The sequence below is a fragment of the Typopeltis vanoorti genome, chromosome 20 (genome assembly GCF_054136105.1).
Source record: "Typopeltis vanoorti isolate ZY-2024b chromosome 20, IOZ_Tvanoo_1.0, whole genome shotgun sequence".
Taxonomy (NCBI): Eukaryota; Metazoa; Arthropoda; class Arachnida; order Uropygi; family Thelyphonidae; genus Typopeltis; species Typopeltis vanoorti.
The window spans coordinates 22,239,955-22,256,758 of record NC_143568.1 but is presented as its reverse complement, the minus strand read 5'-3'; the positions used below and the strand labels follow the sequence as shown (position 1 = coordinate 22,256,758).

Here is a 16,804-nt window from a genome sequence, read left to right as displayed (position 1 = left end):
AGAAGCCAGCAAGAGAGCAGAGACGCTCTCCACCCCAGTCTGACAGAAAACATGAATAGACTAAAGTGTAAGTTAGGGAGAAATGCAAAGTTATTCGCTGTATACAGAACCGTCGCAACGCACTAAGCAGCTAAGATAATACCTAAGAACGACAAGTTTGGAGGGCGGGAAAAGCACAAAATTGTAGGTCAAACATAAAATAAATAAATAATAACAATTCTAGCTTTATTTATTTTTAATTTAGGGACAGCAAAATAGTGCTTGTCCTGGGGTCGATCGACATATACCCTAACAACGGCTCTGGCTGTGTGGGGAGAAGAAGAAAGAATAGATATGGTTGGCTATCCATTCGAAAATTTTCAGATTTGAAAAAACAAAACTCCACTAAGGTGTGGCCTGTTAAGTTAACCGATTAGGGTAGACGCTAATCTGTTCCGAGATTAGCTTATACCCTTTTTCCTGCTTTCTCGGCTTGACTTATTATGAACCTAATTTTCAGTTGTGATTGACTGGCTTCGTTTTTGGCAAAGATGCTTCTTTTTTTTTCCCTATGAAAAGTAAACTAAATACCCTTCTTCTTTTCATACCTCAAACGCACTTTCTAATCCTAAATTGTTTTGGAAGTAGGTCATTTAAGCATGTAACTAGTATTATGTGTGAGCTCTATGGTCCATTCTTCTGAGTTACGGGATTAAAATCCAAAATTTCCAGAAGGAAAGAAATGCTACTTACTGAGCTAGTACTTACTTACAAATATGTTTTAATTAGGTATTTTGCTTCAATTGAAAAAGTATTAATCATAAGTCGAACTCCAAATATTTGCACAGAAACTAACTTTGTTCCCCTCCTCCTCCAGTTGAAAAATACCGTTTCGATCAATAGCTTAATATCTAAAATAACAATTTATTTTATATTTAATGTATATATAATGATCGAACCAGAGGCGTAGCTAGGGAGGGGTAGACCACCCTGGGCTGCACTTTGAACCTTTTTGAATTTTTACAGTTAATTCTAAAATACCGTCTCGAGAACTCATTTCCAAAAATTGTAATACTACTGCGAATTTTCCTCACAATTGCTGTAGGTGTTGCTAGTTTTGAGAGGAGCTTTTCTAAATAAAATTGATTAAGAATTACCTACATTACTATGAAATAGACTTCGCCAATGTCATCGACGATTTCGCTAACAGAAAAGCAAAAAAAAAAAAAAATAACATTTTAGAATGTTGACATTAAAGTGTTACTTCAAAAAGAAACATAGTGTTTTAATTAATTATTTAAATTAAGGGATATTAAATCCCACATTGTTTTAAAACCGAATAAGAAACTCAAAGATTGGAATCAGAGAGTTTCATGCCGAATATAGTGAACTATAAAAGTATGGGCGATTACTAGCGTGAGCTAATGCAAGTAGTCCTAGTACGTAGTACAATACCGGGCAACTCGCAGCAAAAGGTGGTAAAGTTCTGATCGCTATTCTTGGTATTTTCCATAATGTAAAAACACATTTCCTAGGAAATGTATGCTGTTATTACATTATGGTGGGAGGTCGCTACCCAGACCGGTTTCAGCCTTTTTTGAGGCTTCATCAGTGAGTAGCTAGACCAAAATTAATACCAAAAGGTATAGCGAAAAGAACTTATATACTCTGCTATACGAGTTGTCAAAAAGGTGCAACCATTAAGTTACTTAAATATAAAGAGTCAATAGGCTTCATTTCGATGATATAAACATTATTTAAATATGATGAAGCCTCAAAAAAGGCTGAAACCGGTCTGGGTAGTGACTTCCCACCATAATGTAATAACAGCATACATTTCCTAGGAAATGAATTTTTACATTATGGAAAATACCAAGAATAGCGATCAGAACTTTACCACCTTTGCTGCGAGTTGCCCGAGATTGTACTACGTACTAGGACTACTTGCATTAGCTCACGCTAGATCGCCGATACTTTATAGTTCACTATATTCGGCATGAAACTCTCTGATTCCAATCTTTGAGTTTCTTATTCGGTTTTAAAACAATGTGGGATTTAATATTCCCTTAATTTAAATAATGTTTATATCGCCGAAATGAAGCCTATTGGCTCTTTATATTAAGTAACAGCGTTTTAATTTCTTTTTCTATACGTCGTTTTGACTTTTTTGTAGTATTTTTGGTGTGTATTGAGAGGGTCGGCAAACTCAGGGATCACCCCGGGTGGCAAAAGCTCTAGCTATACGACTGGATCGAACTGCACACTCCAGCAGTCCTTCTTTAAATTAACTTAGTACAAGAAGAAAGATAATAATATTGTTAAAATTAAAAACAGGTTGGCTTCAAACTAAAGATTAAAATGATACTTAATGAAGGAATGTATTGAAGAAATAAAAGTAAGCCTAAACGAAATTAATTTCTTTGGATTTAACACTATATACGAATTCAGCTACGTCAAACGTTTTTTTTTTTTTTTTTAAACCAGTCGTTTGGTTGAATGAGTTTTAATTACGGCCAAAGCAAATAAGGCTAATCTATTACTGTTAATTGTTTGTGTTCTCTGGTTGGTTTGTCTGTTTTTCGAAATGAAAAACCCGGGTTTCCGGGATTGGAACGAATGCCTTCGCATGAAATAAGCAAACTCACAGTCAGCCGAAAATCTTTTAAAGGTTTAAGCATTTATAACTGAATGAATGGATGAACAGAAGATACTATTATTCATTCACTCAGTTCCCATCCATTCATGAATGAGAAATCACTCATTAATGGATGTAGTTTTAAAGAGTAACTATTAAAATACACCATTTACAATAGCTAATATAATTCTTTTCAAATGAGTTCTTTTTCGATTTTAAACAAATCCAACACTAACTGATTTTATGTGCACAATAATTATTTATTTTGTTTAACGAAAGGTTCGTAGACAAGCTTACTCTTCCTTAAATTTCTGAACATCCTGGTTTTCAAGGCCTTGTAACAGGTTTATCAAGATGTAATCAGTTTTCTTAAAATGAGAATTCCTGTAATTTTAAGTTCACACTTATTAAATCTATTAAATGACAGTCGAATGATGACAACAAAAGATATACTGTGTCTGAACCGAAAGAACTGTTTAATTCGATGGAAGAAATCCATTGTAGACATTATTATTAAATTATGTGATGCCTCGAAGCAATCCAAGGACTCATCGCTATTATGAAAGTGATAGATTGATTTTTAAATTTAAACTAAGCAATTTAGGAAACAAAAACTAGGATAACAGTTTTGCTCTCCATTCCTTCACTAATAATTAACCATCGTATTCCATGCTTTTTAATTATAAATACTCACTTATTAAATATTTTGATACTTTCTGACATGAAAATATCTAAGAGAAAACAAAGAAAACTTTAAAATACAATTAATAACCATCTTTGTGAGAATTCGAATTAAAGTTGTGTTAATTTGCATATTTCCAAGTTTTTTTTGTTGTTTTTTTTTTCAGTGAACAAATTCTAAATTAGAATTATAGATTTATACTGTCCATTAGTCACATGGATTAGTCACTCTTTCTGAGATGTATGACACCACTACTATTGCACAATACTCTGTAAACCCAATCCTGAATTAGCTTGAAAATTCTTAAAGAGAATAATTAAAAAAGACAAGATGAAAAGTTGAATATTTGTTTTTTTATTTACCACTTAAAAGGCTTATGATAGTTTTAAACTTAACGTTCTCTTTCACGCGAAATGTCAACACGCCTGAAACACGTGTTTTTACGCGTAAAATGTCTGAAACGCCATTGGTCACTTAAATAAGCCACGCCTAGTTCTCTTTCCCGCCACTGTGTGCCTCTTAGCTACTGCAGTTACAGTAAGTGCTTACGCAAGAAATAGTTCGCGAAATGCATTGAAATTAATTTTAAAATAATAAATATTTATAAAAAATGCAGTGCAGGGAGATTTATCTTATAATTTTATTATATATGTATGAGTGTAGTAAATTTAATAAGCCTCTGTTCATAAATAAATCTTGGTACGCAATGCGACGCCTTTCGCGCGTTAGCGTAGAGATATCTCAAATGGGCTATTTTACTTTGGTTACACATAAGCAAAAGGGAGTTTAACTCGCGGCAAGGTTTGTGCGTGTAATGGCGGTGCTGTGGAATGCTAAGCCGGTAGAGGATAAGTCAGGGCGAGAAATTTTTAAGCGCTTTTGTGAAAGTATACATTGACAACGCCTTACATTCAGTACATTTACCCACAGGTAAGTGCGAAGCTTGTCATTTGTTTTGTTTTGTCAAAGAGTACTACATTTCGCAAAAAAGGATATTGCAGGAGATGCCGGTTGGCATGCGTAGTAAGCCGATTGATTTCTCGCCGTAATGACAAATTAATTTATTTGTATAGCAGGAGTATAAAAATTTGAATTTCAGTAGGCATTATATTAGATATATACACGTGTGTATGTATATATACACACACACACATAATATAATTATGACGTGTCCTCCCCAAAATCTTCCGTTGTTTTTAATCGTAAATATTTTAAATGGTTTGTAACTGTAACAGTCTAAATGAAAGTTGTTCTCAAAAGTTAAAAGATACGTTAATACATGTGTACCTGTTTAATAGAATTTAAAATATGATGTATACCATACTGCTGTCTAAGACTTAAAAGCCACCGGCGTTGAACCTGTTACGGTAACTGTGTAGGGGCGTTGTCTTCGTCGTCTGAAATGCCGGTCGTTACCTTCGTATTCCAGACTGCTGTATTCATCTATTACATTATTTAATACTTACTTGAGTCTAGTATGAATCGTACCTTATCATAATCAGGATTTTGTTTCCTTTATTGCGCGTATTTTCCCCCCATTTTTTTCATTATTGCACTCGTATTGTAACCGGTCCAAGAAGGGGAAAAAAAAAAAAAATTCGAATTTCTAAAATGTTTTACAGCTATAATATAAGTGGAATTCCCACCTTGTTAACCGGTTTTGGCTAAGACCTTGTTTTTTGAACCTGAATCCTGTTCAAAACTGGTATTAAATCTATAGCGGAAGGGTAAGAAATGCTTGGATACATGTCTGGGGTCATTAATATGGCTGATAATATTTTCGAGACATATAAAGAATGTTTAATTGGTTGACACAACAGGCTCTTAGAGGTTTAAGTTTGATATATTAAAATTTAATTTCATTTATTAACTTATCAGTAGTTGATTTTATTTATAATTTTTTCAGTTTCGTGTTTGATTCTTGAATATGCCATCATTCAGTGACAGTGGGACTGCAGATCTTGATATTGCAACTCAAGCGTTTTTCTTGATTGAAAACCAAATGGATGATTGTGTAGGTAACATAGAATTCTATAATACTCCGGCACCTAGCGAGGACATCTGGAAGAAATTCGATTTTCTGCCAACTCCACCACGTTCACCAAGTCGAGATTTATCTTCGAAATACTCGGACTTCGTGCTTCTAGAAGACATTGTCCAGTCCGATTATGGAGACCTCTCCGGCGTGGAAGGCCAGTTGGATGATATTGAAGCATATGTCGATTCGATTAATCCTGCTAAATTGTCTGGCCTTCGTAATGAACTTTTACACGATTGCATGTGGTCAGGACGTTGTACGGAAAACTGCAAGCAGTACAGTACCAAGAAAGTGAAAGGTAGTGTAACTCCGTGTACTGTTTCACCTACTACTCCTACTTGTGAACATTTTAGCGTATCGTCTCCTATCAATGGTAAGGGAACACCGCTCACATCCAGTACTACTGATAGTGCTGCAGAGGCCGTAGCAGCTACGGCCGACATCCTCGGTGTAGACGTTGCTGCAGCAAACTGTGTCGATCCGCTGTCCCTCCTACCTTACTCGCCTCTAAATGATCATTGTTACCATCAAGCCAATCGAGTTGTAGCTGGTGTTTGCAACGCCACTCACAAGGTTGCGTCTCCTGTTCGTAGGGCGCAGTGCACTAGGGACCATATTGGAAGCGAAACTCCTTCAGATTCAGGTAAGATTACTTTGAAGTTTGATTATGAAGTGAAGTAGGCTCTGATTCCGGTTTCTTGAGTAAATGAAATGATTATTGTCAAGAACACTTAACTACTTGGCAAATGCAGAGCATGTATTCCGTAACGTAAGCGCAGTTCAGAATTCTACAGGAAGGAGCCGATTTCTCTTCCCTAATCTTTGCCGCAGGCTACTGCTTGCGGAGCAAAATGTTTTCTGTAAACGGTGTCGAATGTAAATTAAAATATATAGGGCATTGATGCTTTGCATGGGGGGGGGAATTGAATCTTGTGCGTACCTAACGTCTGTATTATGTCTTAAATACAACATTGTGGATTTTTCTCCCGAGTGAAGTGCTTAGCACTAGAATACCATACTTTAATTTCGTAAGTATACTTCATCACAATATAAAACTCCATTTTGTTTTCTTTCTTTTTTAAAAAAAGAGGAAATTAATGCATATTATTCGTTTGACTTAATATTGTAGTTAAAACGCATTAATAACTGATTCGTTGTTATATCGGGTTCAATGCAATTAATGAAATACAGAAACGGTGCTTCCAAGCGCAAGGCGACACCGTATATCGGCAACGGAGAACCTCAAGAATTCTTCCGAGTCAGATCGGATGCTAGATTTTAGACACGTGAGATGGAAGGGAGGGGGGGGGGATTCTTAACAGCTTTCAGTGCTGCATAGTTCCTTTTACGAGAACTGCTTATGGAACTTTTTCTCTTGTTACCCAAATCAATCGCTTAACTTCTATTCCTAATAAACTTAGCTTTCATTATTTGGCAATGAGTGGTAAGCGGCCCCTGTATATAAATATATTCAAAATCAGTTGGCTGATAAGCGTGTCATTTCAATTTTCTGAATAGAATCATCCAATTTTCTGAAACTTCTATCGCCTAATGAATTTAGTAATTTTTATTTGGCAGTTGAGTAGTAAATTCATGTTCAGATTACCTATATACAATTTTCCTATTCTATATAACTAAATATTCAAGATTTTAACTTTTTTTTCTTCTTCCATTTTCATTAATGAACAGCAAATCTTATAGCCCTGTATCTTTGGCCTGAACGCCCTCTCCCACTTTCAGTTTGTTTTGGGCCTTCCTAGCTCACCTTCTATGAAATGAGCGTGACTTGCAATTTTCATGCAAGTTCGGTTGTGAATTATTTCGAAAGTGGAGATTACTTTTTTTGGGAAAAAAAATCGGGAACAAACAAAATAATTAAAATTTATTAACATCTTTATTTTTTATTACCCCCCCCCCCAGTTTTTACGTATTAGCAAAGTACATGGAATGATAGTAAACTGCACTTGTTTATCCAAATATGCAATCCACAGCGTCACTTGCTCCACTACCTCCCTGCCTGGAGGTGAGTAGCGCCTTGATGCCGGTTGTATTAAGGGTAACTAGCTGTCACTTCGCCCACGCCTGTAGTGCTTGAACTGTTTTCTAGTGTATCAGGAACCGTAGTAAGAGCGCAGTTTTTTTTTTTTTTTTTTATCTCTTTTAATGCAAGTTCATGAAAGCGAATTTGGGTGTGAAATCTAAGTGAATACTTTAATTCTCTGAATTGATTATTTATTGTGAATTCCAGTAGCAGATTAGTTTTATTTAATATTTGGTATGAAAACCTTATGGATATGTATTAAGGTAATGTTTTTTAATCTCAATTTTCTTTTATATTTAAATACGCTCAGAGTTAAGCTTGAAATTAAAGCCTTGCAACTGCTATAGAATACTTTATTTTTTTAAGAATATTTTTCTTCTGTACATAGCTGTCGCGAAACGTCAAGAATGTAACGAAATCAGCATTGAGTTTTCTGGTGATCTCAGGGATAAGGGAAAAGTCCTTAGAAACTTTTGAGTTCATTTTGACCTTAAACTTCATCACCCGTGTCTTAGAGGTGGACATTCAAAATCCCTAATTATAATGGAATGAATTAATAACAAATCTGTGTAATGTGAAATAGTTAAACTAGCAGTTTCATAAAAAATGTTTGTTATATTGCCTACATGTCATTCCACACCACTGTGTGATATTTTAATTTTGTGGTCTTTATAACTTACATACACTATGAAATTCCTGCTGAAATGCGCACCACAGAATTGTGGATTTATACAGAATTGACTGCTAGGCTTAGAGATACCAGTAAAGAAAAGGTTGTCATAGATATCACCTTTGTTTGGGGATGCATAATATTGAGCTTGGGTTTAGGTATGCTGATGCCTTAAAGTAATTTGGTGTTATTCTTTTCTGTTGCTCTACTGTAATTTGCAAATATTTTTTTTTTAAATACATTTCTGGTTAAAATGCTTACATTTTGCACAAGTTCAACCTCTGATTTTATTCTTTATGTAAGTATACTATTTTCATTTGTAGAGTAGCATTCTTATTTAGTTGATAATTCTGTTTTAAATGTGTGTACACAATTTTTTTTCTCTAGCAATTTTGCTATTATGATTTGCCAAATATCAATTTGAAACATTTTGCTTTCAAACCAAATGAAAGTTCATATAATTTTTCACTGTTGAATGAGTAATTTTTTCACAATGTGTGCAAGATGAAGTCATTTTTATAATCAAGTTCAGTCAAATAACTAATTTTATTAAAAATTCAAAGTTAGAATTATCTCAGTAAGATTCAAAATCTTTGAGCAGACCTCTTGAATAAATGAATGTCTTGACTAATCCAGTACTTCATCTTGTAGCAATTATACTTCAAACCAAATTCTGAGTTCTGAGCATAAATGTTCACTTTTTCTATGTTGATATGTTTATATTAAATTCTGTTAATTATTTAAACATTTAAAAGAAATTGGATTAAATTTTACTTTGTGGTTCTCTAGTGTAATACTAGCATTGACAATGCTAGTGACAATTCAAATCAAAGTAATGTTTGTTAAATAATTATTACTTTAACATAACTGTTAAAGCTTCTATTTACCTTCAGGCTGATGTAGATGGCCAGTAGATTATGTATCCACTCTCCAGCAGGCTCTGGATTCAAATCCCAGTGTGGTGGGCATGGATCTGATTATCTTATTCGTTCTATGTAGAAATGGCATCTCACCCCACATTCTAGCAGAGATAATCATGACATCATATCATAATACATGTATCAGGATATGATAGTACTACATAAGGTCAATCATTAGCGGAGATTGCACTCTTCCAAAACTGGAGAATGACTATACAGCATTCAGTATGATCTTGATATACACCCTTTGTCCAAAAAGAAATCGAACTTTTCGAAAATAGAAGAAACTAGTGGCGCCACCCTGTTGTATCATTTTGTTGTCGAAAGCGGCAACCTTCATTAGTGTTGTGTCAACTGTTTGACATTTGTTTCGTTAGGAGCAGAGTTATAGTGCCAAGAGTGACGGTATGTTTTAACGAACGGTCAGAAAATGAGTTTCACACAGAGCTGCGATTGACTTTTGTGTTAAACTTGGTAAAAGTTTTACCTAAACTCATCAAATGCTTCAAAAAGCATACAGTGATGAATGCTTATCCCGTACTCAAGTTTACGCGTGGTTTAATCGATTTCAAAGTGGTCATGAGACGCTTGAGGACGACGAAAAGCCGGGCCGTCCGAAACCTGGACTGAACGAAGTTAACATCCAAAAAGTGCGTGATTTCATCAAAGAAAACCCGAAGTCGTCCGTGGGATTGATTGAAGATGAATTGGATTTCAAAATCAACTGTGCACAACATCTTGACCGAGAGTTTGGACCTTCGTAAATTGAATTAGCGATTTGTTCCCAACGAGTTGATCGACGACCAAAAAATGTATCGAATTGAACACTGCAAGGACCTCATTAAAACCCTCGTAAAGACTCAAACTGCCATGAAACGATCGTTACTGCTGACGAAATGTGGTGTTTGAGTATGAGCCCGAAACAGAGTGCTGAGTGGAGACCACCAGAGGAGGGTATCCGAAAAAAAAGTCGTTTGGAGAAGTCAAAAGTAAAGACAATGCTGATTTGTTTCTACGGTTTCAAGGACATTATCCGCAAAGAATTCGATTCGTTTCGCCTGGCCAAACTGTCAATGGTGAGTTTTATCTCGAAGTTTTGAACGATTGATGGCGAGAATTCGTCTCGTACGGCATGAATATCGTGATGCAGGAAGCTGGTCACTTTTGCACGATAATGCACAATCTCATCGTTCGAACATTGTGAGACAGTTTGAGCTAAAACCAAGCTTGTGTTGGATCACTCGCCGTATTCACCTGATTTCGGGGGAAGAGAAATAAGTCACCCTGTGACTTATTTCTCTTCCCCCGACTTCATTTGCCGATGAAAGGAAAGCTGTAAGACACCATTGAAAACGTTCAAGCGGCAGTAACCACGACTCTCAACAGTATCCCAAAAAACCTATATTAAAAAACTCATTTAACGAATTAATCGACTGTGCCAAACGCTGTACGAAGCTGAAGGTGAGTACAGTCATACCCCGACTTACGCGAATCCGGAGTTACGCGGTTTCTTATATGTACGTATTCCGGTCCCGCTTCACGCCTCACCACTAGTTGGATGTTTCAGGCGCCGGCCGCATTCGCCAGTGTCGCACATGCTGTGAACAAGCACTAACATGTTTCGCGCGGTCTCCATTCATACATGATTTTTATAGTCTACAAACCTTGCGATTGTTTAATGTTATGTTCTTGATAAAAAATTTTATCACATAAAAAATGTCGTCCAAAAGAAGCAAGTCCGATTCTGATATAGCTTAGCAAGAAAAGAAAAACATCGACTTTAGACACAAAACTCAACATTATTAAGGATTTTGAAGGCGGAATGAAAATTTGTGAGCTAGCAAAGAAGTTCGATCTATAGGAATCCACAGTAAGAACAATCATAAAAGAAAGGTTTACAGATTTTGGAGGACATAGATTCTAACGAGGAACGAATTGTAGCCGCAAGGAATAAAAAAAAAAAAAAAAAAATCATTAGCTTGCTATGAAGAAATTTTGTGTGACAAGAAGAAGACATTATGCCGTCAGACGAATCTATTAGATTTTATGAAACCATCGAAATAACTTTTTTTTTTATGTACGCAAAACTACAGTTATGATATTTCTTTAAAAAAAAAGTGTTTTTGTAAACCTTTGGTCCCAATTGTATGTTTGTATATATAAATTACATGCAAAATTATACCCCGAGTTACGCGAATTCGACTTACGCGCGTTTTGTTGGTCCACCTACTGCATAACTTCGGAGTTTTACTGTATATTGATTGAAAATTGAAATAAATTATTTGAATAATCATTATTTTCTATCAACAGTTTGGTTTCTTTTTGGATAGAGGGCGTGTGAGCTTAAAATCCACATTTAGGAAATCCTAAATGTGGGTCATTAGTACTGAAATTTTTTATACTACTATTGTAAGTAGTCATTTTATTCATTTCAACACATAATAAATGAACTTAGTTTGTATGGGAAACATCTTGTTTTGAATACTGTTGTTCCTATAGAACTCAGGCTGTTAAGTGTTGGATGTGCTAATTTTTTTAAGTGCAAAGTGATTATTTCCTGAGTCATATTTCTCTAATAGTACTTTTTTTTTAAATATAATCTTTCTGTGAACTTTAATTTGCTATATGGTTCCTCAGAATATTACATTGCATGATCTTAAAAGCTATTATGAAATAAGCTTGAACTATGGCTATTTTTTCATTTTTATTGTTAAATGACAAAGGTACATCAAGTTAGAAACTTTTGTGTCCATTTGCAAACTTGATATTTTGTTAATTAGGTATTTGGTTATTAGGCCATCTGATTTACACAGTGAGTTTGAGTGCTTTTGATAGCTGAAATGCCATTACTTAGCTCATAGCTAGCATAGTTTTCAAATTTAGCATCCACAAGTTTTTTTTTACCCACACAATATACTCTTCTTGTCTGCTTATAAACAGTTATGCATATCAAGGGTACATGACAAATATGTACCATGAAAGGAACATATTTGTCATGTTTCTTTAATGTGTGAACAGAAATTGGATTTTTCTTGAAGTCTTGTCACTTTGGTATTATTAGCAAATCTAAAAGCATTGACATTTTTTTAAAAACATTTTCTGTGCATACTATATATAATATGCATTTATCATATTAAATACTTTGATGTTTTTCTGTGGCATCTAGTCAACTACTTAATGTAAACTTTCTCCCCTTCCTCTCACTGCATGAAAGAGTAGATTTTAATATATTAGTCCTAGTGTAGTCACTGAAATTGGAAAGTAGTGTTCTTTAGATATTACTTTCCAATTTCAGTGTTTTACTTGCCACTTAGCACATTTTAATTTTTGGAAACAATTGAAAGTGTTATATAGGAGAATTTTATTTTAATCCCTCTTTGTTAGGGGAGGGGAGTTAGTTTGTCCTATATCCCTGTGAAATATTACATCTTGTTTGCCATTGTGTACTTTCTCCCCCCCCCCCCAGAAAGAGGAAGGAGCCACCTTTTGTCATTGTAAAACCACTTGACAAAAGATTGCTCCTTTTAGCAAGTTTTGTAAGCAAATAATGAAAGTGACTATCAGAAAGAAATAAAATTATCTTGTATTAAACGCTTTAATTTCATTAGTTTTTGGATTACTTATATTTAGTGTTTATTGGATAAGTTTGTATTGGGACTCAAGCATCTCCCTTATTTCTCCTTGACTTTTAATCTGTGATTTGCATATGCACGTGAGCTCCCATAGCAAACTGTTATCCATTGTTTCATTCTGAAATTCAAAACTTGTTAAATGTATATTTTCTTTCTTACCCAGAGGAGGAGGAGGAAATCGATGTGGTGACAGTAGTTGAAAGGCGACAGAAAAGATTGCCTGGAAGACCCAAATCGTCGGGCCACGTTCCTCAGCGGCGCGGAGCTTTGCCAAAGTCGTATCGCCTCGCTGTCGCCTCATCGGTCAACAGGAAAAAACACTCAGATAGGACGCTCAAACGACCTCTGTCAGTAGCTGCTAAGTCTGTTTCTCCTATTACAACCTCCACGACTACAACTAATATAACTATTACTAGCAGTAATAGTAGTGTTGCGACTAATAGTGGATGTTCTAAAGTAATAGATGAAGTTGCAAAAAAATTGAAAGAAGCGGCCAACGGAGACGAGATAAAATATTTACGACATCTGGGAGCCGTTAACAGAACTACTTGCGAAAGCCGATCAAGTTCGGACACTGAAGACACCGAAAAGAGAACTCAGCACAACAGTATGGAGAGGCAACGGCGCATCGACCTGAAATGCGCATTTCAGACACTTCGCGAAAACGTGCCGGCTCTTAAAGACAACCCGAAGGCTTCAAAATTGACCATTCTGACCTCCGCAGCCACCTACGTTAAGCAGTTATCTTCCACAGGTTCAGGTCTAGACAGAACTATGCGAGCCGAGCTAAAAAGACGGGAACTCCTCGTCAGACGTCTGCATAGGTTACGAAAAGAACATGGGCTAATATCCGTTTCCTAGGTAACCGAAGTGAAAACGGAAGTGGGGTTGTCTGCGCTGCTTGTAACATCCTGGTAGTTCATTTTTCTTTTATAATACGTCATTTCTTGGCTCTGTTTACCGCTAAGACTTTAATTCGCCCTCTCCCTAAGGAATGGGTGTCTTGTGCTAAACTGGGTTTGTAATATTACTTTCTAGTCGTTTTGTTTTAATTCTTCCAAGACTAATTCATGAGATTCCTAGATATTCACTACTGCATATGTATATAGGTACATATTATAGACATAAATATAGTTTATGATATTAGCACTAAATATGAAAGCCTTTATATTCAAGATTTGAATTCCTGTGTAACATTTGGCCCTTAGCCTGAAATGTACTTGGGGGTTTAACTTATGGCCTATATAATTCCTATGTTTGCCACAGGAACTGTACCAAGTTGTATTACTGTATTATATAAGTGGGTGTTTTTATTTTTTATGAGAAATTGGCTCAAAAGTTGATTTATTTGTAATTTTATGGTGTATTTTTGGGATTGCAAGATAGGATAAGATAGACAACCTATTACCTCATGCTTTCACTAGAGATGTTTGTGTTTATTATATATATTTTTGGTGTTATTAAATACTACAATTTTGCTTAAGAATTTGTCATGCTGTTTGCATGTCATCTATTTGTAAAGTTAACCAAGTTTTCAGTTTTTGAAACTGCTGGTTGACATTTTTTTTTAATGTATGTCAGTTCTATGGGAAACTGTCACTTACCCAGGATATTTATAATATATTAAATTGTACATTTAATCATCTATATACAGTGTTTTACTAAAACATAAATATTGTACTAGTCTGTCCATGAACCCTGTTTAAGAAAGTGAATTTAAATGTTAACTTCATCCAGTTAAGATGTCGCCTTCAAATACCGAGGATTGCTATGTAGAACAGTATTAGCATAGGCTTGGCTCAGTCTTTGCCCATGTAAATTACATGGTAGTTAATGACAATGCTGTATCTTCTGAATTGCAAAAGATTGGTAGCTTTCAATTATGGTAATTAGCAGTTGTATACAATTTTTCTCAAGTTCAGAAAGTATTAAAAATACTTTACTGGAACAATAAAGTTAGTATAGGTCTGAACTTGTTTGGCAAATAATTGGCTATGAAAAAAAAAAACTAGTTTTTTGGAATTAAATATTACAGTATCGATTGAGATAGTTGTCATGGATAGTTGTACTGTTGTCAGACTTTCAATGCAAAAAGCCATTTGCAAGTTTGCATGAATTGCCCCTGAAGTAATTTTCACTGGTAGTTAAAATGAACTAAATTTTATTCTGCAAGTTGCAGATAATGGGGCAGCACTCATTTAACTTGTATAAAAATACTATATGTGAATGTTAATTTTTTTTTTTTTTAAATCTGCAGATTATAATGCAGAACTATATCTATATTAGCTTATAAAATCAAGGATTTTGTTCCAGTAGTAGTGATTTGTTTGCTTGTATGTTATCTGGCAGCTATATATAGTATTTAATGTTGTTCTTGGATTTTCTCAATCCATCCTGAGATTTTATTTAAAGGGAAGATTTTTGCTACAAAAGCATTTGCACATCTAAAATTTTAACTTTTTACTAAATTTTGTGCCACAATTAATTTTGTAACTAGTTACTAAGGCTTAATATGCAAGTCTAGCTAATCATTATTCAAGCACATTACCATCAGAATGATAGGATATCAATACAAGATTCATTTTAACAGTTTCATTAACCTGGGCATTATTTGCTCTTGGTAGATGCCTTAACAATTGCCTTATGTACTTTCAAACAGTAGTTAGTTTCGTAAAAAAATCTATCATACCTAGCATAGTTTATTTAATTTAGTAGATATATTAAGTTGCATTCTACTGTTAAATGTGCATTTAGTTCTGTGAATTAAAAACAAATTTTTTTTCTTCCCAGTATTTGTGAGTTATTGCCAAGGACTTCATTCTGTGTATATATAGTGTTGTTAAATGGATAAAAATGTTAGCATCATAAATTTTTATTTAACATCTGTATTCTTTTTAATATCTTCACATAAGTGCATTATGAACTTGCGAATAAAAAGGTTTTTTGTGTTGATGTAATTTGTTTTGTAAATGTAAATTGCATACTTCGACATTTTTTTTACAAAATTATAGTACTGATATGCATGTATTTTATAAAATGTCATATGTCAACAATTCAGTTTTTTATGATGTATCTCATTTAAATTAAATATAAGCCACCCTGTTGAACAAAGCAACTTATTTTTAAATGTATTCCTAACTTTAGCTGGTTAGTACAAATCAAATTTGATTAAAATGTGATTTTTTGGCATAATTATTTAGCTAAACAGGTTAGTCATTCTCATTAGACTTCAGCAATGAGAAGTGTGGTCTCAAGCCAGTTTTATCATGGAATAAAAGTTCCTAGCCAAAACAACTCCATATAGCAAGAGAAACTTTTTTTTTAGTAAAAAGAATTTTATAAGTCTTTGCTTAGATGGGATTCAAGTCCAAGTCTTCAAAGGACATGCACATCCAACTGCTGCAAAGTGGAAAGCACAATGCATAGGATACTTTGTTGTCTGCTACCAATCAACAAGCATTGTTTATGCAAAATGTACTCGTTTTATTCAGAACTAAAATTGGTAGATTTCCTACTGAGTTAATTAAATTTTAGTGGAAGAAAGGAAAATTACCATATACTCAAAATTTTGTATAACGAGAGCAATTTACTCCAAAGTTGCTATAAATATCCCACATTGCAGAGCATTTTCTTATGTGCTAGGTGTTTCCTGGACTCGTTTCAACCTTTAAAGTTTTATCAATGAAGTGCTATCTGCTACAAAAAGAAAAAAGTGGATGAAGTTGATCAAAACAAGAATATAATTTAAATGTAATATTGTCCAATTATGGACAAACTTGTTACACCTATTGCAACATAAACAGAGCTGGTCTTGCATATAAATTCATAAGCTGAGCTATAGCTGAAGGTTTAGAATGAATTCAGTTAGTCTTTATCAGAATTTGGATATTAGTCTTTAACAGTAATATGAAGTGCTACTAACATCCCCTTGTTTTATAGTTATCTCTAATTCTGGTTAACAAGTGTACTGTAATCTTAAGCACATTTGGGAGTTGAGCTTGTGTATAAATAGGATCAACCTTGGAGTTAGTGCTGAGATAATGACTATGATGTTGTAATTGATTCCTTCTCCCCTCCCCCTTTCTCAAACCACAGTTTTTCATGCAATTGTTATTTCTATTATATTATACAGTTTAGAGAATATCTAGCATCACACTAGAAGCTAAGGCATTAAACTTAGATCTGCTTAACAGTATTGAATATTTCG

The 16,804-nt window shown here is 34.5% G+C and overlaps 1 protein-coding gene across 1 annotated transcript; it reads left to right on the top strand.

Moving 5' to 3' along the window:
- Positions 1-4,091: 4,091 nt before the first annotated feature.
- On the top strand, positions 4,092-15,549 carry LOC150095278 (transcriptional regulator Myc-B-like). The gene is made up of 3 exons (XM_090410370.1): positions 4,092-4,226; positions 5,203-5,977; positions 12,761-15,549. Exons 2-3 carry the CDS (start codon positions 5,224-5,226, stop codon positions 13,456-13,458), a joined length of 1,452 nt encoding a protein of 483 aa, XP_090266496.1. The 5' UTR covers positions 4,092-4,226; positions 5,203-5,223; the 3' UTR covers positions 13,459-15,549.
- Positions 15,550-16,804: the final 1,255 nt, after the last annotated feature.

What these genes read in the sequence shown, in the direction of transcription:
- LOC150095278 (XM_090410370.1), top strand. Translation starts at nt 5,224, where the DNA reads ATGCCATCATTCAGTGACAGTGGGACTGCAGATCTTGATATTGCAACT. An exon ending in CGAAACTCCTTCAGATTCAG is followed by an intron (nt 5,978 to 12,760) that starts GTAAGATTACTT and finishes TTTCTTACCCAG; the next exon opens with AGGAGGAGGAGGAAATCGAT.